This window comes from Epinephelus fuscoguttatus, linkage group LG12 (assembly GCF_011397635.1).
Source record: "Epinephelus fuscoguttatus linkage group LG12, E.fuscoguttatus.final_Chr_v1".
NCBI classification, from domain to species: Eukaryota; Metazoa; Chordata; class Actinopteri; order Perciformes; family Serranidae; genus Epinephelus; species Epinephelus fuscoguttatus.
This window is the reverse complement of record NC_064763.1, coordinates 24976737-25001592: the sequence shown is the minus strand read 5'-3', so window position 1 is coordinate 25001592 and position 24856 is coordinate 24976737. Positions and strand designations below refer to the sequence as shown.

Here is a 24856-nt window from a genome sequence, read left to right as displayed (position 1 = left end):
CTCAGGATCAGCTCTGAGACAGAAAACAAACATGAACACACAGAAACAATGTCAAGCTGGACAGAGAAACAAAGACAGGTTCACGCTGTAAAGGGATTCAGAGAGGCAGAGACAGAAAAGGGCTCTGACTGGGAGACATGAACCAGATCTAAGTGGGGAAACTGGCACAAGGAGAGGAATGGGGACAGGAGATCTACGGCAGAGACTAAGGAGGGGGAGGAGGCAAACAACTCAGGTATCACATTTACAATGTCAGTTGTAAAAATCCAAGTCAATGCCCGGAGCTGCTGTTGACCTTCTTTATGATTTCTATGCTTTTAACTCTTTGATGTTCTTGTCCTGGATTCAAAAGGCTGATTCACATCCATTGCTGTACATGTACGTGTCATGACTATGACTTTATAACAACAATTTGCATATTTTTGCAGTTTGTTTAATCTTGCACGTAAATGTGATCACACCTCTGAGGAAACTGGGTGGTACCCAGGGTAGCCCCTGCAATTACAGTTCTCCACACAATGAGCTGGTGTCTTTCCACAGTAAATTACTGCATCATCGGCAGACATCCATCAAAGGCGCACCACTTGTCAGAGTCTGAGACGCATGTAACGACAGGACAGACTGAGCTGCAAAGAATTTCACTTTATTTAATATTGACCATGTTGTTTTTTTGTTTTTTTTTTAAGAAATCCCTGGAATTTATACAGATGATATGTACAGAGGTTCAGCTTCAGCCACTCGGTCTTCTTGCATGCATTTGACTTGTTTGGAGATACAAAAAGCTTCTTTACATACGTTTGAATTTTCTTGGCAGTGTAGCATTGTAGACAAGACTCACTGTTTCACTGTTTTCTTTGGATGAGATGGCAAGTGATAAATCATAACAGACAAAAATCTGATGGCAGTTATTCAGTGGCTGACAATAGCAAACACACTACAATGGCCCAGAGACATTTTCATCTGGAGAAAAGTGCTGCAGCTTCAGAAACAATGTCAATTCAAAAACACATATGAAAATCCAAAACGAATGCGACAACGGAAATGTCCTGAAAATCGAAAAAATGTGCAATCAAAGTCAAAACTTTCCAGGCGACCTGGAGAGAGCGTGTTTGTTTGACTTGTTTTTTTAGAAGAGAAGTGAAGTATAGAGGTGACATAAAAGGGTACGTATTCTTTTTAACATTTGGCCGTAGTCTTTTACAATATCATAAAAAAGCAACGGATTTATGTAGCTCCCCCTAGAGGCCTGGAGAATATCTGATGTGTTCACTGGGCATGCAGCATTTTGCATTTATCTTATCTTACTATATAATGACGAAAACTCTGTCTGTGTGTCTGTGGGCGTCTCTGTTCCACGTTTTTCTCCTCACTGACTTGGTCAATCCATGTGAAATTTGGCACAGTGGTAGAGGGTCATGGGAGGATGCGAATGAAGCAATATTACATCAATTGGCCAAAGGGGGGCGCTATAGCAACCGATTGAATTTGCTTTGAATGGGCATATCTCATGCCCTGTATGTTGTAGAGACATGAAACTTTGCACAGAGATGCCTCTCCTCATGAGGAACAAATTTACCTCTAGAACCCATAACTTCCAGTTATATACGATTTTCCGCCATTTTGAATTTTTTGAAAAACACTTAAAAATCGATCTCTTCCTTTTGTTTGACCGATCTGCATGAAACTTGGTGAACATAATCTAGGGACCAATATCTAAAGTTCCCTCTTGGCAAAAGTTGGAAAACTTACTAAAACTGAGCTTCTATAAGGCAATGAATATTGCGGAGGGTGTGGCTCATCACATAAAGGTGTATAACATCTCAAGGGTTTCACCGATCACCACGCAACTTTGTAGGCATATGACCACACATAATCTGAGGGGACCCCTCCATTATTGACCCCATCAAACAAAATGGGGGCGCTAGAGAGCTAATTTCTTATCTAGGCCTAACTGCCATATGGATTTTTACTAAACTTGGTAGATATGTAGAACAGGATGGCTCAAGGTGACTGGAGAAATTTAACTCTAATTGGCAACTGGGTGGCGCTATAACAACAGAAAAATGCTTAAAAATGGCTAAAATGCGAACGATTGCTGTGGCTCCCCCTGTGGCCGAATGTTGGGGGGTTTTTTCTCTAATTTTTGGTATGACTAAGTCATGGTATGGTATGCTGTACATAATCACTGAAACTGTCAGTGTGTCATTCTGTCAGTCAGTCATTCTGTCTGTCTCACGTTTTTCTACTCACTGACGTGGTCAATCTATGTGAAACTGCACATAGGCATTGAGGATTGGCATAGGTAGAAGGTGACAAAGCTACCAATAGGTATGGACTAGTTTATATTTATTTTTGTGTTTTTAACTCCACACTTGTATTTATAATGTGCTTGCTCTTAATGTGGGTTTTTTTTGACTCGTTGCAGCACTTTTTTCATTTGCAGAACTTTTCCATTGTTGCATTTCTGTTGGATTTTTGTTTTTAAATTGCCGTAATTTCTGAAGCAGCAACACGGTTCTTGTATTAGAAACGTTTTAGGCCAGTGTAGCACGTTTGCCCTTGTTGGCCACTGTACAACTGTGACACGTGAACCATGTACAGGTACTGATGTACTGATTATGATGATACAAAGGATGGTTGCAGTGGATTTCTCGCCAACAATGATGCGTCAGTTAGACTTTTCCATGACATTTGTCAGAGTTCATTACTTTTTATAGCAGGTGTGCTGCAAAGGGAGTGTCACCCTAAAAGCAAAATAAAGATCTATTATTATTATTATTATTATTATGTTCCACTTGCTCCCATGCATCATAAAATACCTGCCAGGAAACCTATTTATTAGTGCGATCTGTACAACAGAATAAACAAATAACTGGATAGAACAGTTCTTGAGGTAAAACACTACGTTCACAGATGATAACACACACATTAATGTTGAAAAATGACAACCAGCTATTACTTTATGAGTATAAGTCACTTCCGACACTTCTGTGTGACTCTTCCAAACAGGGCAAACATTTCAAAAGATAGTTTCAGCTTTTTTCAAGTCTGTCTTACTCACATGCCCGTATATGTCGACAGAGATAACAGTCACTACAGTAGTTCCTCCAGGCCATACTGGCCCTGAAGAAATCCCCTCAAGTTAAATCCTAAAGTTCAGCTAAAGTTTATATGATGTTTCAACAGTCTGAGTCAGATAAATCGAGTGGTTATCTTCTGAAGTTACAGTCTTTTTGGTGCACAATTCCCTCTTTCTACTACTATTACTCTGCTCAACAAAAAAACACTGTTGTGGAAGTTTCACACTGAGCCGACTGTAAATTCAGAAGAAACCCACTTGACTCCAGTATGAACAGGAGGAACGACTTCAGCCAGCACAAAATGGGTCAATGCACAAGTGGACATGTGACTGCTGTTGTAAGATTAGGTAATGTGAACTTGTCCTTCAAACAAAGACTTACAATCAAACTGTATGTAATATTTCATATTCAGTTTCAAAGTCATAATACAAACCATCTGAATAGTCTTGATACAGGTCCTGCTACACAGGAGCTGTGTGAGTATGTGTGTGTGTGGGATTTTCATCATTTCGGCTCAACAGTAGTAGTAGATATTTGTATACAGTGTTGACAGTGCCCATAATTATGCTTTTGCTCAAACACTGAAGGCTGTGAAGTAATGATACCTTCGTGATTTGGCACTTGGTTAATTTACAGTAAAACAATAAAAGGGCATCATGACATACGGGGGTGTAAACAGGAAAAACAGGAGTAAGGCATCAGTGTGACATTTGATGACATAGTTACACTGCACACAAAAGTCACAGTTGTTTTGCTCTCCTTGGCTGACAGATCAATGAGTCATCTCACTAACAAAGAACTGAAGGTAACTGAGGCGCTGGCTCACACAGACATCAAGGGAAAGAGGGAGGAGCCGCACACTTAGGTGGCATTGTATTGGGAGTTATTTGTAACTGTGTATGACTTAAACATCCCATATTAAATTGAATTTTCGATCATGTGTGGGCATTAGTGAGAGGGTAAGTGCTACAGGCAATTGAAAAGATTAAATATTAACGGGATCAAAAAGGAAACAAAGCAACGCCTTTGCATGCATGGAGGGAGATATATCATGCCCAGGCATGCAGTGCATGATACCAAGGAGATAACACTGAGAAAAAAAAAAAAAAAAAAAAAAAAAAAACACAAAAGGGGTGACTCATGTAAAGGACTTTCACCTGTGTCCTACAGCTACAGTTTAACTGAGATGTTAATTCCCATCATTACAATAGAGAGAAACTCATCATAATTTCCAGCAGGTGAAGTCACCACACCTTGAGGAAGAAGTGTTTTATGTAACTGCAATTTTTTTTTTTTTTTGTGAAGATAATCAGCCCATTCGCCAGAAGAATCCTCTGTTGGCATTCTATGTTTCTGCAAACCACTAATACGTTACATTTGTAAGGTTCATAGTGGCGCCACCAAATTCAGATGTATTTTTGTGAGACATCTGTGGCTTTTCCAGTGGCACTTGTGCCACCAAGAACAGGGGGAGGGGGTTAACAGGGCACTGGTGGCATTTCCAGCGGTGATTGTGCCTCCAAATATGGGTGTTTTTTAATGGGAAATTGGTGGTATTTCCAGCAACGATGGTGCCACCAAAATCAGGTGTTTTTTAACAAGACATTAGCAGCATTTCCAGCTGCAATTGTGCCACCAAAATCAGGTATTTTTTAAGACATCAGCAACCTTTCCAGTGGCACATATGCCACCAAAAACAGGACATGTTTTAGCGGGATACTGGTTGGCATTTCCAGCAGTGCCAGCACCAGCTGGTAACACATCAACAACATTTCCAGCGGTGACTGTGCCACCAAAAATGGGTTTTTAGCAGGACAATGGTGGCATTTCCAACTGTGATTGTGCCAGCAACAGCGGGTGTTTTTTAGCCAGAAATCATTGGCATTTCCAGTGGTGACTGTGCCACCAACAGTGTTTTTTTTTTTTTTTTTGAGAGACACTGGTGGCATTTCCAGCAACAATTGTGCCACCAACAGCAGGTGTTTTTAGTGGGACATTTGCAGCATTTCCAGCAATGATTGTCCCACCAAAAGCAGGTGTTTTAAGCCAAAACATAATCTTTTCCTATCAATATCCAAGTGGTTTTTGTGCCTAAACCTAACCACACATTAACCACAATGTTATTGAAACATAAAGAAACGCAGTTAAATATGTTAAATATCCGTGGTTTGCAGAAACGTACAATGCCAAAACATTAATTCTGGCGACTACGTTGAAAAAATAAATCAGGTTCATAGACATTCTGGCATTAATAAGTGGTAATACTTGGTCCAGATGGTTCAGCCTCAGAAGCGAATATCAAGATGTTTGTGCTAGTTTTTTGCCATACTATTCACATTTATTTGAAAATTTAGTTAAATCCCATTACAAACCACAGCAGGAACCACACGATGATTAAGCAACAAAATATTTTCTTTGTGGTTTGATTTTCTGCCCCTTTTGTGCCTCAGTTAATTTAGTGTCATTGTCATCAAAATGCATTAAAATTCAAACTCACTTCCCCAATTGCAAAACACAAAGTAGTTGTGTGTAAATATGTGCAGTAACATATGAGACAGAAAACATACAGTCAGGTATGGCCAGCTTATGTTTTTAGGCATACAGGAACATCTTTCACTTTTGATCAGAAAAGTATCTCAAATCTAAACTGCCAGTGTCTGACACAGCAAACCTGAGGTAGGTTACACATCAGCTCTGTTTCTTCATCGTCTCTAAACCTGTAATCATAGACAGAAAAAAACTGAAGAAGTTATAATGCTACCTTCAGTAATGCCTTTTCTGTGTGACACTTTTTCAGATAAAGCCAGCTTCTGTAATGTTAACATAGCGCTGTGTGCTACAGTTTTTGAGATTTCACATCACCTCTTGTTTGATAATACGTGAACCGCTCACATGGTGATAAATATGGTCAGCACGTTTAGTAGATGCTGTCGTAAGATGCAGTCTGTTGTTGCACACCCTATGAATACGTGTCTGTCCTTAAAACAGCTGCGTGTTTGATAAATGCAGCTCAACAGCACAGGAAATAGCACCTGATAACCCACAGTAGCCTGAAATTGATGGGAATTTTCTGCAGCAGAAAAGATGTAACATGAGAGTTTTTTTTTTTTTTTTTTTTTTTTTTTTTGTTACACCCTAAGCCTGATAAACTGGAAGCCCTGTATTGTTTGGCATCTCCATGGCATCTCTTCCTTGGAAAATGACGGCATAAAGTTAGTCAATCATAGAGCCCGTTTAAAGGAAGCAGAGGTTCTTCTGGAAAGTCCAACCATGTGACATACAGGTGACTTTTGTACAGTGAGGTTCAAAGCATTAACAGTAAATGCCAGAGTGAATAAAACCTCAAATACGCTCTTTCAGATTTTGGTTGCCTACGCACTGTAGATCGAGGAGTTAATAAACACTGCCACTGAGCTCTAACTTAATTTTCCTGCAGTTAGCAGCCAGTCAGAAGCTGTAGCCCTCCGGCAGAGAAGCTTCTTATGTTACAGCTAATCTAGAGCATCCCTTCAAAAAAACAGAACAGGGAGGAAAACCATTACACATGTTTTTTTACAACAAACAAAAAAATTGCAGAAAAACAAAATAAATACCCCTTCTTTAAGGCACAATATGTCATGTTCTTAGATGTTACAGTGCTGCTTAATGATGATATTTGTAGACTCTCAAGGTGTTAAAGTGGCATCACCCTCCAAGATGTTTCAGCTACACAAACAACACTTTCATGTTTTAACAGGTTTTGCATCATGATTAGCTATTTCTTCATCAAAGAAACTAGCAAAGCCTTTGTCAATAGCCAGAGGTCATTTCATGGATGTCTTATCAATATGTATAAGTCTTAAGCTTGTCAAGAATCCTGACACACCAAGCCGACAGCTGGCCGTCAGTCAGTGTCTGTCACCCTAGTTTTTGCAATGTGTCCCACATCGTTGGCACTAGTCAGCACTTGACAGTTGTTTTTTGATTGATTCAGCATGTTGAATGGCAGCCTGTCGGTAAATGAAAACACTCTGATTGGCAGCTCAGCATACGAGAAGAGAAACGCAAATGAAGAAAGCAAACAAATGACTAAGATCAAAAGGGCATGGGATCAAAACAGACTTATTATATTATTTAAGATTATTTTTTGCCACTGAGCTCTATAGCAGAAACAGTTTGCAATTGTTTGTGCTATTGATCGCTAGTGCACAGGAAATATCTTTTGTTTTTTCAACATTGGGTTGTATTGTTGTTACAGTCTGGTATGAAGAATTATTTCCTCTCTCGCAGATGCACAGTGTCCGTGCTAGTTGGTCATTGGCTGTAGTCTTTGCGGTGTGCTCAAGTGCAACTTTCTGGCCGAGACACAGGCAATGTGAGACAATGCAGGGTTTCCCACACATTCATCTGTTGCCTAGCTTTAATTTTCTATTTTTGGAGCTGGACTGTTCATTGAGAGTGATATTGGAAATATATACTGTTGAGTTATTCACAGTTCCACAGTCTTGCAGCGCAGAGCTCACTCTGGGCACAGACGGAGCAGCAGAACATCAGCCGTTGTGAAAGTGAAACTTAACCGTTTATTGTGCTGGGTCTAAAACTTAGCTTTCAGTCACAAGCAGCTGCTCCTCTCATTCATCAATCTGATCTGATCAGCTGTGATCGGATCGACTAATCAATCATCCACCCTGCTGTTTAAAAACTCCAAAACTTCTGCTGATGGAAGAAAAGAAGAGTTCTGCCTGTGCTGCGTTCACGGACCTGCAAAACCCTCTGGATTTAGAGAGGAAACACAGACTCTTCCCACCAAAACGTGTTGGAGTTTTAAAAAGATTACAGTCTGGACTAACATGGCAATTACCTCATGAGACTGACATTGCCCTGCAGAAATGATAATAATCCCTAAGTAAGACCTAATACAACAGATGTAATACATTAAAAGGTTAAAGCAAACAGGGTGTAACTTTATGAGGAGATGACAAATACCGTCTTGAACTTTGAGAGAAGAATAAATTCAGCCTTTGTGAACAATCAACTCTTGCATAATGTCTACCCAACAATCATGCCTCTATTCTTTCCTCTCATGCTGTCAACACTGCTGTCAGCTACACTGACAAATGGTGTGAACATAGTTGTATTTAACACCCATACTGAACTAAACATCAACTGTGACAGTTGTCACTAATGCTGAGAGGTCACAGAGGACCAGTTTAGCCACCAGGTGATTAGTCACTTCCCCACATCTTGCCAAAGAGTCATAAAGTAGATCAGGTTGTTACAGAAAACACACAAAGTCAGCTGCACTGCACCTGAACTGATAGCCAGGGCTTCGATGCACAAAACCAACAACATATAAATACAAAACAAATGAATAAATAACATAAATAATTTCATTTCCCTGAAATAATGAATTGTATCAGAAACCACAGAGCGGGGTGGCCTGGCTGTACGACAGGACCATGCAATGTGTGGAAGGTTTGCAGGAGTGACGGCCCCTTCATTCAGACCCCTCCACTCACAAACACATACAGTATAAACATGTTTCATCAGAGGTTACGGACAGCAATAAAATCCTAACTGCTTTGTGCCCAACATGGCAAACCCAGGCTCTGACCTCCAGAAAAATGGCCAGTGATGATTGGCAATGATTGGAAAGTATAAAAGCTTTAGAAAAGTTGGATTACAGAATATTTTCAACAACAGAAAATTAATGTACAATGAAAAAAAAAAAAAGCTACATAACAGGACCGTCATGCTTTGAGCCGCAGCCAAGCACATGTTGTCACAGTGGTCAGATGTCATGGCATGCAGGTTTGTATTAATAGAGGTTTTTTTTTTACTGTACTGATTTGCGCAGTAATTTAAATGTTTCAGAACAACACTTGAGGGGAAAACAGGCAGACATCAACTGGAGCGTGACTTCAAGCAAATATTAATTGTCACACTGTTCTGAGGCACACCTTGCGTTCGCCCTCAAAAAGCTGTGATGTGATTGCTCAAACAAATGTGAACACGTCTGGCTGCTGAGAAGCAGTGACAGTAGGAACCTGGAAAAAACATGTATAAATTCAAAAATGAATTTTCATGGGAAGAAATAAACTCCACAAAGAGAAGAGAAAGTCAAGAGTGTATGAACCCCTTGAGGTCAGTCAGTGGTTTGTGGCTGCGAGGCCAGCGTGCAGCTTCGGTCTCTTTAGTGAAAGAGTGAGTCAAATGTCTGTCATCTCCTCACTGCCAATGTCTCCAACACCAGCATGGAAATGTTGTTAGTACTGGCACTTGCAGGCTCAATAATCACTGAGCATGCAGAGAGAGATGCACAGGTCCTCCTGTATAGACCCATTGTCTTTTCAGTCTCCTCTCGGCAAGCTGTGCAGCTCAGGAAACACACAGTCACACTGCTAGTCCACACACATACAGGATGACCCCAGTAATTAGGAACAGGATACAAGTAAAAATGTGATGGACAGGAAGTGGAGTGGTGGCTGACATCATATAAAGAGACAGAGGTATTTCTCCCTCCTGTCTCCCATTTCAGTCAGGCAGAAGCAGGACCTACGGCCCACTGGGTCCTCACCCTGAGGGGCTCTCTGGTCCCTGGCGATGGGGTGTAGGTTCGGGAAGGGGAGAGGGGTTGGCTGGATGACTGTGGGTTGGACGCAACATTCAGGCTCGTGTCAAACGGCTGACAGTTGTGTGGGCTTCGATGTAGGCAGATCCAGCAGAGCCTGCACGGTCACGCCCACCTTCACCAGGCCACGCTCTTCTAGGATGTGGTGGGGCAGACACAGCTTGTCCTGAGTCGGCAGAGAGATATCTTTCGTCAGTTACACTCAGAAACATATAGGCGTGACTAATGTGGCTTCTCCTCACCTTCATTATTCAAAGGATTGGTTCACCCAAATTACAAAGAAATCCTACTTAGGTGTAGTCGTATCTAACCAATCTAACCATGCAGATAGTTTTGGTTTTATTTGTTGATATTCATTTCTGAGATTTCTGTGATCTGTTACTGTCATTGAATCTCTGGCTGTGTTATGTTTAATTAAATAATTGTAACAATATTTTGGGTAAACCTGGGACTTTCCTTAAAGGGATAGTGCACCCAAAAATGAAAATTCAGCCATTATCTACTCACCCTCATGCCGATGGAGGCTCTGGTGAAGTTTTAGAGTCCTCACATCAAATGATGTTTTTCGAAACAACTTTTTATGTCGGGGCTGCAGCACACTTAGATCACTACGGATGAGCATGTTGGAGATATTTTGTGGATTCAATTTTGTGTTCTTGGACGTTCTGTCTGTCTGGGGCGGCATCAACCATTAGGTGTGCTAGCTACTCCCCCCGCCGATCTCCGCAAGGGATGTGAGGACTCTAAAACTTCACCAGAGCCTCCCTCGGCATGAGGGTGAGTAGATAATGGCTAAATTTTCATTTGTGGGTGCACTATCCCTTTAATGACCTTTGTGGCTGACAAAAGCACATAAATGAGACTTTCCACAGTAACAGCATGCTGCTTCATTCTCTAACCCTGATCACTTTGTAAAGGATCAGTTCACTCAAAGCAAACAAAAAACATAATCTATTTTAGCTGGTTTTGAGATATTTGTAACTGAGTTTTGTGCACAAGCATCATAAATTATATATAACTGACCTCTATTGTATTGGTCGACAGCAGAAATCAAAGGTATCTCAATACCTGGGCAAATTACATCAGGACTATGGAGGCAAAAAAGGCTGTATGGATCTAAACATTCTATGTAACTGAATACCTGATCATGAAATTACTCACAAATGAATTCATTCAATTCAATTTTATTTATAAAGCCCAATATCACTAACCACAATTAGCCTCAGAGGGCTATATATATGGATTTAATATCAAGGGCAGGGGTCAGCTCAAGAGCCACATACAGCTCTTTAGCCCCTCTACAGAGGCTCCCTGTTGCTTTGACAAAAATTACACAGAAATAAATAATAGTTATTTTTTCAACATCTTAATTTTTAAATGTGTAGCCTATTCACATAATACAAGAAATGTTTCAACATGTCGTCAACTAAAATGTCAGTTTTTCATCAGTGGCCTGGTGCCTTTTCCTTCAAATTTTGCCAAACCTCAGTAGCGGTGGCTAGTCTTGAGTGTTCCTTGTTAGCTAGCTACTGTCTGGATTACAAATCCAAAAAAGGAAAAGTAAGGGACATAGAGAATATAATAATGTGTGGATGGATTTGTATGTTTTCACCGCCAATGCTGCAAAGTCAAAGCACAACATAATCATAAATAGCCCACTGCAGAGTAGCCACCACCTGGCAACTTTTTATGTCGGGGCTTCAGGACGCTTGGATCACTACAGACAGGCAGTATGGAGTTATTTTATGGTTTCAATTCTGTGTTCTTGGACGTTTTAATCTGGGTCGCCGTCAGCCATTAGGTGTGCAGTTGTGCTGCTAGCCACTCGGATTTCTGTAAGTGATGCGAGGACTCTAAAACTTCACCAGAGCCTCCCTCGGCATACGGGTGAGTAGATAATGGCTGAATTTTCATTTTTGGGTGCACTATCCCTTTAATGGGCTAATTTAGATTTAATAGGCTGTGTTTCTTTAATTATAAGGCTCAAAAGAACTACCATGCTCAACTCAAATGTTTTTATAGTATAACAAGTGACCACCCAAATATCCCAAAATAGCAAAGGAAGGTGTCAGCACTCACAAATATGTGACACTTTATGATGCACAGCAGTCAAAGGAAATTGCCTTATTTCAGCCCTTGGCTTTCAAATATGTTTTGCAGCTCCAGAGAGATTTTTTTAAGATTTAATCTTTTGGCCAAAAATGGCTCTTTTGATAGTAAAGGTTGCTGAGCCCTGACCTTTCAATACTTACCGCTATATAATTGTATCGTAATAAGAATTTGATATATTTATTTGTCAGACAGGTCTTGCCAAAGAAAATGAAAATGAATGCTTTTTCCATTAGCCATGCAATAAATTTTCCATCAGTCAGTGCAAACCAGACGAATTAGTCAGCAGATTTAGTACAGTCAGGCAATATTACTGTTCATTTGTTAGTTGATCTCATTATTAAATTATCATCATAAATCTGAACAAGAAAAACATTAAGTAAATGTAAACTGCGTTTTTAATATATTATATGTAATATGATATTATTACCTGTGTGACACCCAGCTTCTTACAGGCATCCAAGAAGTTCTCCACATTCCTACGGCATTTAGCCATGCTAAGCTTTGGCTAGAGGCCACAATATAAATCATGTTAGACATTCAAAGCAGACCACACAAAACATTTCATGACATTGTGTGGTTACTGTTGGTCATGCAGACAACACTGCAAATCATTATTAACAGAGTGAGAAAGCTCATTTATCATCACAAAGTGATATCTGTCATTCAAAATAAAAAACTCCCTGCTGCTTACCACTGCAGGAGACGGCACATGGATGCTGGCGACAGACCGAGGACAAATGTGATTGGCTAAATGGCAAAGGACGACCCCATCCATCAGAGCAGCTCCAACATCATCTGGGAGCAACACCTTCAGTCTGGACTCGATGTTCTGCAAACACATTAACAACGACCTCATGAAATCACTGTCCCAGAACACAAAAGGAGTTTTATTTATTTCGTTTAATGAAACCATTCACATCGAGCTCTGTCGCCTCTACAGACGCTATTTACCATGAAGGCCCTGCAGCCAACAGTGCAGCTAGTGAGCTGCAGAGAATGTCCAGGCCTGCACTGCACCATACGAGTTAGTCATATTTGGGCATGTTTACAAAATAATGTCACTACTGTAAATACTGTGAGAAAAGCTGTTTATGCAATCATATAAACTAATAATCCCATCTCACATCTTTAAGTATCATTTTGATTTCCAGAGAAAAAAGTGTTTTGCTTTAAGAAAAAAAAAATCCTGAGGCATTTCGTGGAATTCAAGGTACTTCCAATACACCTGAGGACTTGATGTTTTTGGCAAGCACCAATTCTGCAGATTTAATCGAGCCAAGCTGCAGATCATTTGATTTGCATGAACTGCTGTTGAATAGGATCTGATGCTGGGCTTTTCAAAGACACATTGTGTGCATATCTGGAAAGTAAATGAATTGCAAGACAGGTCTATTCTGGGCTTTGAGTGAAATATTAGCTAAATAGAAGACACTTTGAGAGTGCTATGCATGCACTTTTTCCCACAAGATGAGGGCTATATAGTGTTGCACGGTATACCAGTACTAAAATAGTACCACGGTACTAGAGTATTCCAAACGGTACTATACTGCATTTGGAAAATACTGGTACTTTGAAATTGATTCAATTCATTAATTTAGTTAATTTATTTTACTAATTTATGCACGAAAACGCCTTTCTTGTTCCTATTAGAGCACAGATTGCACAAGTGGTGTGTATGACAACACCTGTATCAACATTCGCAGCTGGCCCAAGAGAAAGTCTGCCCCGCAAAGGGAGACAACACCTGTATCAACACCCGCAGCTGGCGCACATGCAAAAAGACAAGAGAAAGTCTGCCTTGCAAAGGGAGACAATACAAGACAACACAAACTTGGTGGAACATTTGAGTTACCAAACCATGACGTTCGTACAAAGGTACTTACCGAACCATGATGTTTTTGGTACCGTTACACCCCTACTATTTATTGTTCTAAAGGTTTGTATCCAAAAGGACTTTTCCTTAGGAAAAGTACCGAAGAGTATCGAAAAGTATCGAAATTGATATTGGTATGGGTACCGAAACAAAGATTTTGGTATTGTGACAACACTAGGGCTATACATTGTGAGGAAGTCTTAGTCAAATAGCCTGATGTTGTCAGCTCAACAAAAAAACAGTGACTGAATGAACATGGGAGATTTTTGTGGATTCTTGGAACTTTAAATCTCCTTGGACCAGAAATCTATGGCCTACACTTTAACGTTTTATTTCACTCACATATCCTCCTGTGACCCGAACTTCTGTTTGGTATGCAAACTAAATATTGTCAGCGATATTAAAGTCTCATTACCCTCGAACGAGACAACAATAAGGTCCATTGCTGCCATATCAAACTGCAAACATTATTAATCATAAATAAATAAGTTTCAACTATAACATCTGATCAGGTTTTGGACCTTATCCAGTTTTGTGTCAGGATCGGCTGCAGACTGACTTGGCAGGGATGGCTGCCATCTTGTTTTTACATGGATTGGTATATTGTGCTCTTACTACCACTAGATGGCACAAAAAAAGTGTCCACAAATGCGGAAGTCAAGTAAACCCAAAATGTGATGTTCTGACATGAGGACACAGAGGGCCTTTCCCAAACCATCCCCTACACCGTCTCCCTACCCACTTTCACTTCATTCCACGTTCACGTGGGGGGTCAGCCACACTGAGTGCCATCCCAAACCAACTAGTGAGGAGTCTAAGTGAGTTTTAAAACCCTCTGACAGTGAACCTGCATCGATGCTGACTTACTGACCATGTGCAACGCCGTATTGTGTTCGCCATGGAAGACGCTCCGTACAAATCAAGTTCTGTGATTACCCTTACAAACATAAACTGCTCAAACTATGATAGACATTTATGGGCCTATTGTCATACAGACGTTAACATCTTAAAGGTTAGCTTGTATTGTCATAGATTTAACCATTTACTGCAACAAATGGAGATACAGTTATACTTGGTGCTGACGGCTCCACTCTTAAGATGCTCCCTGGATCAGACAAGCAGCATGCTAAACTAGCACAGGGGAGTGCAATGGGAATGGGCTGTGATTGGTGTGTGACACGAACTAATGCAAAGCTTCATTTTTCATCAGTTTCTAAGATTAAGAATAAACCTTCATACTCAACATATTGCATACTCACTAACATACTCAAATGGTCTAGTTTTGTGCTGTTGTGGTGACAGATGGAGACCTCCTGTAGTTACTTCATATATTCTTTACTGATACTGCTGAAGTGTTTTCATTGTTTGAACTATTACTGAAGACTGACAAAAGTCATCTTCACTCACCATTTCACTCTTTCTCTCCAACTTGGCTTTGGTCTCTGCCCTTTTTCGTCAAATGAATATTTGTATAAATTTCCCCCCTCCCATATGTTGTATCTCTAAATGGAAATATGGAAATGACCCATATTTATTTTACACATAAATGGGAACTTGATACGTTTCTCAGAAGCCAAAGGCATATCTAAATTCAGCTGAATCTGTCTCAAAATCTTGTAGCGCCCAAAAGTTCTTGCTGATTGCATTCTCAAAGTAGCAGGAATCATGTACCGCAGAGTATCATCTATCAATGCTGGTGCTGCAAGACTATCTGTCAGTAAAAGAGAGCCTGTTTGTTCCTGTACATGAGGGTGCATGAGGGCAAAGTCCAGGTCCTGCAGCTAGTTAGGCAGAGTCCAATGAATGCTGTGTGTTTGTCATCGAAAGCCAGTAAACGAGGGGCAGGCACAGGATGTGAGACGTGGTAGGTTCTTTCTGGCTTTCTCCATAAAGTTGATGGACAAGGGGTTGTTCTGCTCAGCATGGTGTTTTCTAAATGTGAATCTCTGCACTTTCCTTTGTGTAATCTGACCTCCACTGTAGTTCCATCCAGAACACTTTCCTGGGAACGCAAAGTTGTGTAATCTCTCACAAGCCATGACAATGATTTGATTGAGACAGAAAGTTCACTCAGTCACGACCTCACGTCTTGGTCAAGGTCAAGACTTTTAAGCCAACATGGACAAAAAGGCCTTGAAATGTTGAACACTGCCACTTGCATCTAAGAAGTTCTCCACATTGCATTATTATTAGTCAACACAGATGGTGTCCTAACTGATTGTAAAAGACGTCAGTGGCTGGTTTCCTAGTAAAGGGAACATTTGTTCTATTATGCCTGTGCATGCCTTACGTTCCTTGCCTTGCTGCTGTCAACTATTAAACAGCCTCCCACTTTGTGTCCTTTCTGTCACTGGTGTGATGTTATCTGGTTGTTTATAATCATGTCGAGCACAAAGTACACAGCTACCTATTACATCAAGTGATTTCAAGTTCGTGTCATTGACTCAGTGAGCTACATGCCACTGAGGTCTCTATTGGTTCTTTGGTCTTGCCAAGCACATGATGTCACATCTCTGTCCTTGTTCTTCTAGACAATCTGGGACACCCTAAATCTTATCTTCCAACTGTTTTCCGTCTCCTATCTTTGCTTACCTTTGGTTTTAAGCCAAGGACACCATGCTCTTCTACTCACACGGTTTAGGTGTGTCCAACAGTCTCTATCTTGCTGGTTAAAGTTTGATTCTTCAGTATTTCTGTACAGACAACTTGCAAGCAGACACTCAGCTTCACTCATCTTTTTTTATTTTGCACAATCCAGATTAGGATGTCAACTTGCCTTCCCTTTTGTCTTCATGGTGTGATGCTTCAGATCTTAAGCTTGACTTTTTTCACAGAGATCATGAAGATATTGGCACCAGGATATGAGACAGACCAATTAGGTTAAATGCCACTGACAATAATGCGGTTCATCCAGTTATTCTTACTCTTCCTCATCCGCATAATGGGCCTCATTCAACAGTGCCTTGCTACCAGTGGCAACTGCTGGTCTTTCAAACAGGGGAAGTTCACTTTAAGTTTACATCATAAAATTTGTCATATTGTAGCGAGGCAGTAACTTATAAAAGGAACATTTGATTTAAGCTGTTTTTCAATCACACTCATGCCACAGAACCACACACCTCAAAGATTTTCAGATGGGTTTAAACACCTGAATTGTGGTGAAAATGAGCTATATCGCTTATGGAAATAAGAAACTCCGGACGCCGCTTGCCACTTGCATATATATCCGCATGGGACTGAGCTCGAAATGCGAATCACAAAGGGGTTCAGCCTTTTAGACAATTACTCCAAACATCATGCATACCACTGAGCGTCCTCTCCCGCCTACCGCTCCATTAGGTCCCTGGGAAGCTGAACCTCCCTGGAAGTGACAATTTTGTCGTATTTATCCAATGACTGTCTCCCTTTGCTGCATTAAAAAAACCTGCCCAGCGCTGTCTCATAGGAATTCTTGGAGGCTCCGCGTCCACCGTGCTGACACGAGAATGTATGACAGGGAGGTCGCATTTGAAAAACAGCTGAGGTTAGAACATCATAGTCATGATGTTAAATGCATCCTAGCGCACATTTAATGCAATGTAAATTCTTATTTTAATGTAAATTCAATAGTGCATATTTGACCATTTCTTCTATGCAATTTTAGGGGAAGTTCAGCCTCCTTTGTTGTCTCAGAGCAATCGCCCCTGCTTCCTATGTTTTTTTCTTAAATTTGTTCTTAAGAAAGGACCTAAGAAAAGTAAGTCAGCTTCATGACATGTTCTTAAACCCCAGAATTGTTTCTTAAAATGATGAATTCCATTGTCTTCAAAAGTTGAAAACAGGTCAATCAATCAATCAATCAATCAATTTTATTTTTAAAGCCCAGTATCATAAATCACAATTTGCCTAAGAGGGCTTTACAGCATACGACATCCCTCTGTCCTTAGGACAAAACTCCCCCCAAAAAAACCTTTAACGGAGGTGCCAGTTGATTTTAATCAGCATAGGTTAACACTCCACTGATCCCCAATAAAGGGCATAAGGCCGCAGGGCATTCAGAAGAACAAAAATTGAGAGAATTAAGTGAAGAATGCCCATCTGAAACTCTAAAAAGGGTAGAAAAAAAACATCAATAGCTTCAAGCTGCATGCCAAACAAAGTATCAGATTTAGTAGCCTCAGGAGTTGATATAAAATAGCACATAAAATGCTACATGGGATGCTTAAATTACATCTTGTTGAAACAACAAGCCTGCAAATGTTCCACATTACAGTAGCACAACTGTCAGGACTGAGGACAGAGACTGGCGCCATAGCGCTCTACAAGATCTGCATGTATGTGCTTGAGAGAGGGACAGAGAGGGGGGGGGGTACTAAGGTGAGAAGGAAGCTGGATTATGTCAAGCAATTTTCTGTAAATTATCAGTAACTTAGTCGGAATGTTGCTCTGTCACTTTTTGTCTCGCCCGCTTCGTCTGACATTTTATAGATGATCAATAACTAGTTATAAGATGGCATAGTTCCCATGCTTCTACATGCACTGACCTTGCATTGCCATATACCTTGTGTGTATGTTTTCTTGAATGTTTCAGTTGCACGTTTATTGTGACTGATTGAACTGTGGTTTTATTGTTTGTACTGTTAAGCACTCTGTGTACACGTACGATGAAGGGTGCTATGTCAATAAAAGTTTACTTACTTACTTATCTGATGTGAACTAAAGTGTTAATGAGGCCTGGTGTTTATTTTAAAAGACCATAATGCTTTTCTTCGGTACAGTGGTGTTGGTGCAGAGTTTGTATGTTCTCCTTGTGTCAGCGTCAGCTTCCCACAGTCCAAAGACATGCAGGTTAATTGGTGACTCTAAATTGGCCGTAGGTGTGAATGTGAGTGTGAATGGTTGTCTGTCTTACGTGTCAGCCCTGTGATAGTCTGACAACCTGTCCAGGGTGTACCCCGCCTCTCGCCCAGTGTCAGCTGGGATAGGCTCCAGCTCGATTTAGAGTCACCAGTTAACCTAATGTGCATGTCTTTGGACTGTGGGAGGAAGCTGGAGAAAACCCACACTGACATGGGGAGAACATGCAAGCTTCGCACATGGGGGGGCTCCCCTACCCCGGGATTTGAACCCTCCAACTCGGGTTTGAACCAGGAGCCCTCTTGCTGTGAGGTGACAATGCTAACCATTGCACCACTATGCCGCCATAAAGCCTATCATTAAGTGAACAAAACAACCTATCATTCTGCACAAACATGTCAGCGCAAAGTGTGTGTAAGAGTGCTTAGGTGTGCTCAGATTCTGTTCTTACCTAAGAACGAATCCCAAATAAGAAAACATTGATAGAACATTCGGGAAAACAGCACAAGTGGGTTTCAAGAAAAAAATTCTTCTTCAGCTGGTGAATTAGGCCAAATATCGTCTTTGTCCTTTTCTCGCAGGAAAAGATAGCACCATCAATGACAAGGTCGTTACTTATTTGTAGTCAATTAAGCATCCTAAACTCCACCCATGGCTGCCCATTGTTTGTTCAAACTTTTTATTATGTTGACATTTATTATCCTTAAACTCTGTACCTGGCAAATACAGTGCTAAGAGCCAAATGCATAAACAAATAACTGATATTTCAGTAAAATATGATACACATAAAAATTGTTTGATATATATACTTCTATATATAGTTTAAACTTCAACCAAGTGAGCTGTAGCTGAAGGCTGTATCAGACGGTGTTTTAAATCACTCAATGATATTAAAGTCCGCATGGTAAAGGTATCCTGTGGATACAGAATTCCACTGATCAAAGGGTGGCAGCAATGCACCAACACATGCGGCCATCTGCCAACAAATACGCAGAAGAAGAAGACTGCCAACTAGTAAACATGAATGTAAACAATGATGGATTCAAAATACTTAAGAATGCAACTGTTTTATGGAAAGGAAATGCACTCAACATGTTTGTGATAGCCAGAGGATACAAACAATGAGCTTTGGTGAGTAGCACTGATTGTGAACCTGACTTTTGTTCGTTTACAAGAAAGTGCACTTTAATAATTGCAAAGTGCCACAAATAGTGTAAAATGGAAAATACAATAAATGAGAATTGAAGTGGTTCAAGTGGCTCATCTGTTATTAGGAACTCCAGATTAAGCACATACTTATTGACCATGTGGGTGAATGTATGAAGGATAAACGCATTGGAATGTGAATTCTGCATGTTCACACATGAGTATAAAGTCTTATACAACAGATGCGTTATGTAATTATCCTGTCACTTGTGTCAGCTCACTGTCTGAAAATGGCAGCTATTCACAAAACATCTCCTCCTCTAAAAGAAGACTTGGCAGCCTAAGGGCCACTTTCAGACACAACGCTACAATGGCCCCGTCTTGGAAACACGTTTCCAACCAAGTAGGCATATCAACACGAAGCATGTATGGAGGCATACGTGTAGCCTATATGATGAATATAGCTTAGGTTTGTTTTTTGCTTTACAAAGACCTCTACAGACCTTTTGCTGTTTCTTTTCTGAGGTAAAGAGGGAGGGTTTTTTTTTTTATAATTTTCTTTGTTGCTGGCAACAAAATGATGCAGTGCTGCTAGAAGTTCTGAAAATTCGCTATCAACTCCACTGATACTTCCTTGAACACCTAGTTAAATGTGTGCTGAACCCAGCAGCATGCACAACTGGAATCATGCTGTGTCTGAAAGGGCCTTGGAGGAAAACCTAAACCACAAAATGACCATTTGTAAATCAATTAGTCAAGCCATGTTAACTTGAACTCATGAAGAAAACTTGTTTTTTCTCGTCTGCCTCCACAGAAAATAATTAATTGATGAATTGATTGGGGACCACGTTAAGCAACAGCAAAACTTTATCAAACTCACACAACTCATGCAGTATAACCCAAGTCTTATTTATCCAGTCATTTGCTCAGCACTTCAGAAACACGCATTTTAACCAAAGCGTTACTATTTACTATTACATATCTCGTCTGGTCTGGGAACACCTCAGGGTTCCCTAGGAGGACCTGGAAAGCATCGCTGGGGAGAGGGACGTCTGGAATGCTTTGCCTGCGTTTGCTCTGCGACCTGGCTTTGGATAAGCAGTTGAAAATGGATGGATGGAACCTTACTATTTAAAAGTGAACTGAAAGTGAAACCTATCAATGCTTTCTTCAAATACTCTAACCCAGACTCTAACCCCAAGTTTTTTAGCAAAAAAATGTATGTGTTTGGGAGGTACTGAGCATACAAATGAATAAATGAGACTTAGATTATACTGCACCAGTTGTGTGAGAGTTTGTAAACAGATGTTTTGATATAGTCCTGCTGCTGTTTAACATGGTCTCCAATCAATCAGTAAATCAATATGTTCCCTCATTTCTGTGGAGGCATGCAAGACAAGAAAGTTTATAAATTTAAGGTAACATGACATGACGAATGGTATACAATAATCATTTTGTGGGTAAAGTATTCCTTTAACAAGGCTTCTTTCTGTTAGTGCTTATGGGCAGCAGGTTTTACTGCTACTCATAATGTAGCTAGAGAGAACAGAGTTTAATACTACATTAACTACTACTGCAACTGCGAAGAATTACTCCTAGTACTATTAAACACTACTCATTTTAATACTAAAAAGTACAAAATGTGGCACTTGTACAAAGCTGTAAAACCATCTCTACAAAAACCGTGACAGCAGGGTTGGTAGTGCCAAAAAGGGCAGCTCTCTAATTAAGGAGAAACTGGCAGCAGCAGCATGGTGATGAGGTGTCATGGTCAAGTTTAACTTAACACAAAATATACTGTACTGCATAGGCAAACTAAGTCAGTCATAGGGCTGATACACAGTGCAGAGGGCCTCAACTTGTCAGACACCAAGTGGACACACACACTCCTCTGGTATTAGATACCACTTATTCACTTAAAGGTATAAACACTGGAACAAAAGCAGGATCTGGCAGGCTTCGGCCTGCGAATGACTCAGCGCTTTGTGCAAAATGCAAAAGCATAAACAAGCCCAGAAGCTTCTGACCTGCCGTAACAGTCCAATCTGCTCCATTTCCTCTCTCAAGTGCTCCATCTTCCTCCTCATGGTGAAACTGGGGTCTGTCGAGCTGTACTCCTGGCGGCTTCCTCTGGTGAAAGCTGAAAAAATAAATGAAGCGTGCTCAGTTCCAGATAACCCAGAATCCTAGAAACAGCTACTGTTGACATTCCTGGCAAAGCTACTTCAGGTCATAACAGACAGGCACCTTTCATTCCTGGAAAGTCTGCCGAAAAGAAAATCTCTTGTAAAGCCAAAAACCAAAGCCATTTGATAATATCCAAGATACCTTGATATTATCTTTCTTATCTGAAAAAAGGGTGATGTCACCAAGAAATATGATTGCATCTTGCCTTTATCTCCTATAAAAAAATGGTTGAGATGTGACGAATACTTCCGAATACTTTATCTTAATTTTGTAGAATATGGGTGAGTGTTTCCTACAAATCTTCTCGTAAAAAGTTTTGCATCCTACACAAATCCTTGTTCCTCATTTGCTCACTAAGTTCTAAAACCTTAGCTTCTAATAATACATGATACAAACATTTTATATAACAATGGAGATGGAACAATTAGCCAATTACAGAGGCTCAATGTGAAATTCAGAAAGCACTCCAATCATGGAGGTGGCTGAGCCGGCGGCTAACAGCTAACGGTGCTAACTCCATAAACAGCTAACAGTGTTAACCAGGGAGGAAACAGAGGGTGGGCACTACGCATCTGTGGTGACACCATCCTGATATAAGCTATAACCAGAGTATAAGTGCAGTGCAAAGTGGCAGCAATGAACTACTGGTATACACACTTGCACTAACATGCACGCATGGCTGGACAGTCCACTGCAACAAACCACACAGAGGGAGCCTGATGTCATTCTGTGGTCATGACGCCATTACTCCTCTCTGTTTTTACATAACAAATAGTGGTTTGCTGCTGTATTACTGCTCTGAATATTACATACAGAACCTTTAAAGCAATTCTGCAACAAAACAGATTAATCACGTTAAGAGAAAATGCCAAACATTTCACAGTTTCAGCCTCTTAAAAGTGGGGATTTGCAGACTTATTTAATCCAGGGTGTCTACAGGTAAGTTAAATTTAAGACTTTTTAAGACCTTTTTAATACCACCTTTTATGAATTTTAAGACCAAACCTGCAATGAAAATACACATTACATATACACCAATCAGCCAAAACATTAAAACCCACAGGTGGGTTAAGTGAATAACATGGATCATTTTGTTACAGTTCACTGTTCTGCTGGGAAACCTTGGATCCTGGCATTCATGTGGATGTGCTCCACCCACTCAAACACCGTTGCAGACCAAGTAAACCCCCTCAAGGCAATGGCACTGGTCAATGGCAGTTGGTTCTTGTTGACTGTCATGGAGTTACTCTCTATTTTTTTTTAAGTTTAACAAAACAAATAACAAATTGATTAATGGAGAAAATGATCAGCAGATGGATCCATGGTGAAGACTGTCATTAGTTGCAGCCTTGTATCAAACTTAAAATATTAGCTGCAACTCATCCAGCTGCAAATGAGTGCACGAGTAATTGAGTACTATGATTATGCTCACATATAAATAACATAAATAACATTTTCAATGCAGGACTTGTAAGTGCAATGGAATGTTTTTACAGTGTTTCATTGACACTTTTACTTTAGTCAAGTGTCTGAATACTGTTGTTTCTACAGATAGCTATAATCAGCAACAATAAAAACACATTTCCATGACTTTTTTGGGCACTGAAACAAGATTTACTCATGCACCCAAATAAAGCGTGTCAGGAAGAGACATGAATCCTGTTTCACCTTGTCCTTGACTGCTAATGCACCGATAAAGAACAGATCAACAGTTCCTCAGAAACCTTCCCCACTTCCAGAGAAGGGATACTGGGACTCCACCTAAAAAAAAAACTTGGCTTCAGCTATGAGCCTTGGGTTAAAATGGATCACTGCCTCTCTGTTTATGCAAACTTCATTTTGATTTTTTTAGATTAGTGGAGGCTAACTGGACCTAACAAAGACTCATTCAGTTCATCCCATTGATTTGAAGGTATCCTTAGTAAAAGAGAGAGAGAGAGACTCAATGACAGCAAATGAATGAGGTAGATTTTACATAAATATGTTTTGCTTTTTACTAATTTTACACTTTTACTTAGTTACTTTTAGATATATAAGAAACCCTCTCACAGACGAGGCAGCTAAGACCTTTTTGCATGCTATGATTTTGTCCTACTTCTCATATTGTATAACTTGCTGGTCCCAAACAAATCGTACAACTCTTATGCCACTTGTATCACTCTACAAGCAAGCGCTGACAACATTTGATAAGAAAACGCTAATGTATCATCACTGTAACATACACGCTAAACATAACATGATGAACTTTGAGAACTTCGTGATGTATTCCGATCTACGGCTGGTTTTTAAAATCGTCCATGGCACTGCACCTCGCCCACTTAAAAAATTCATTCAGCTCACCTCGGAGCAATCAAACAGAGCCACAAGATCTGGCAAGTTGCTGTTACAGTAAATGTGTTGGTTGTGACTGTGTGCGGCCGTGCTGATGTTGTACTGTGAGGGGACAGCAATTAACATTGACTGTCTGTTAACTTATTTTGTTTGTTTGTTTGTTTATTTGTTGTTGGATGGAAACTAGCTGTCAGCTAAATCTGGTGTTATGCATCTCTTCTTGTGATTCGAGATTAATGTTTATAACACATCGTCCCTGTTATATAAAATTTTGGGGGAAAAAACAAAACAAACAAAAAAAAACTTAAAGCTTGAGCATGGAGCTTTTGTCTCCCCCCTCTGGCAGTGAGAGTAATAACACAAACATTGTCGACGCATGCTTATGACGTATGCATACAGGTGAGCTCACCACATCTTCCCATAGGAGCCCATAGGAGCACTCCCTTCAAGTCTTTTTTGACTTTAGTCTATCCTCTGAATACAAAGTTTTTTATTTGAACCATCTAACACACATTTTCCGCAACAGTTTTCGCCATACTCCCAGCTGCTGCTCCATTGTTGTGTTTTCCTCCCCTCTCCTGCCCCCTTTAGCTCTGGCTGATTCATGTGAAATGAGATATTTCCTGTGTGCCAGCATGGGAAAGTCGCCACAGACACCACAACTCCAGTATACCACAGAAC

The 24856-nt window shown here is 40.3% G+C and overlaps 1 protein-coding gene across 3 annotated transcripts in view; it reads right to left on the bottom strand.

Annotated features, from left to right (window-relative positions):
* Window positions 1-660: 660 nt before the first annotated feature.
* lrch2 (leucine-rich repeats and calponin homology (CH) domain containing 2) overlaps window positions 661-24856 on the bottom strand; it is a 47719-nt gene continuing 23523 nt past the window's right edge. For 2 of the 3 annotated variants that reach the window (XM_049592325.1, XM_049592326.1), the window contains 4 exons: window positions 21685-21797; window positions 12494-12631; window positions 12230-12307; window positions 661-9856 (listed from right to left, as the gene is read on the bottom strand). In XM_049592325.1, the coding sequence (XP_049448282.1) occupies window positions 9737-9856; window positions 12230-12307; window positions 12494-12631; window positions 21685-21797 (449 nt within the window). In that variant the 3' untranslated portion in view covers window positions 661-9736. The remainder of the gene's footprint in view (window positions 9857-12229; window positions 12308-12493; window positions 12632-21684; window positions 21798-24856) is intronic. The other variant, XM_049592327.1, reaches the window with a different exon arrangement.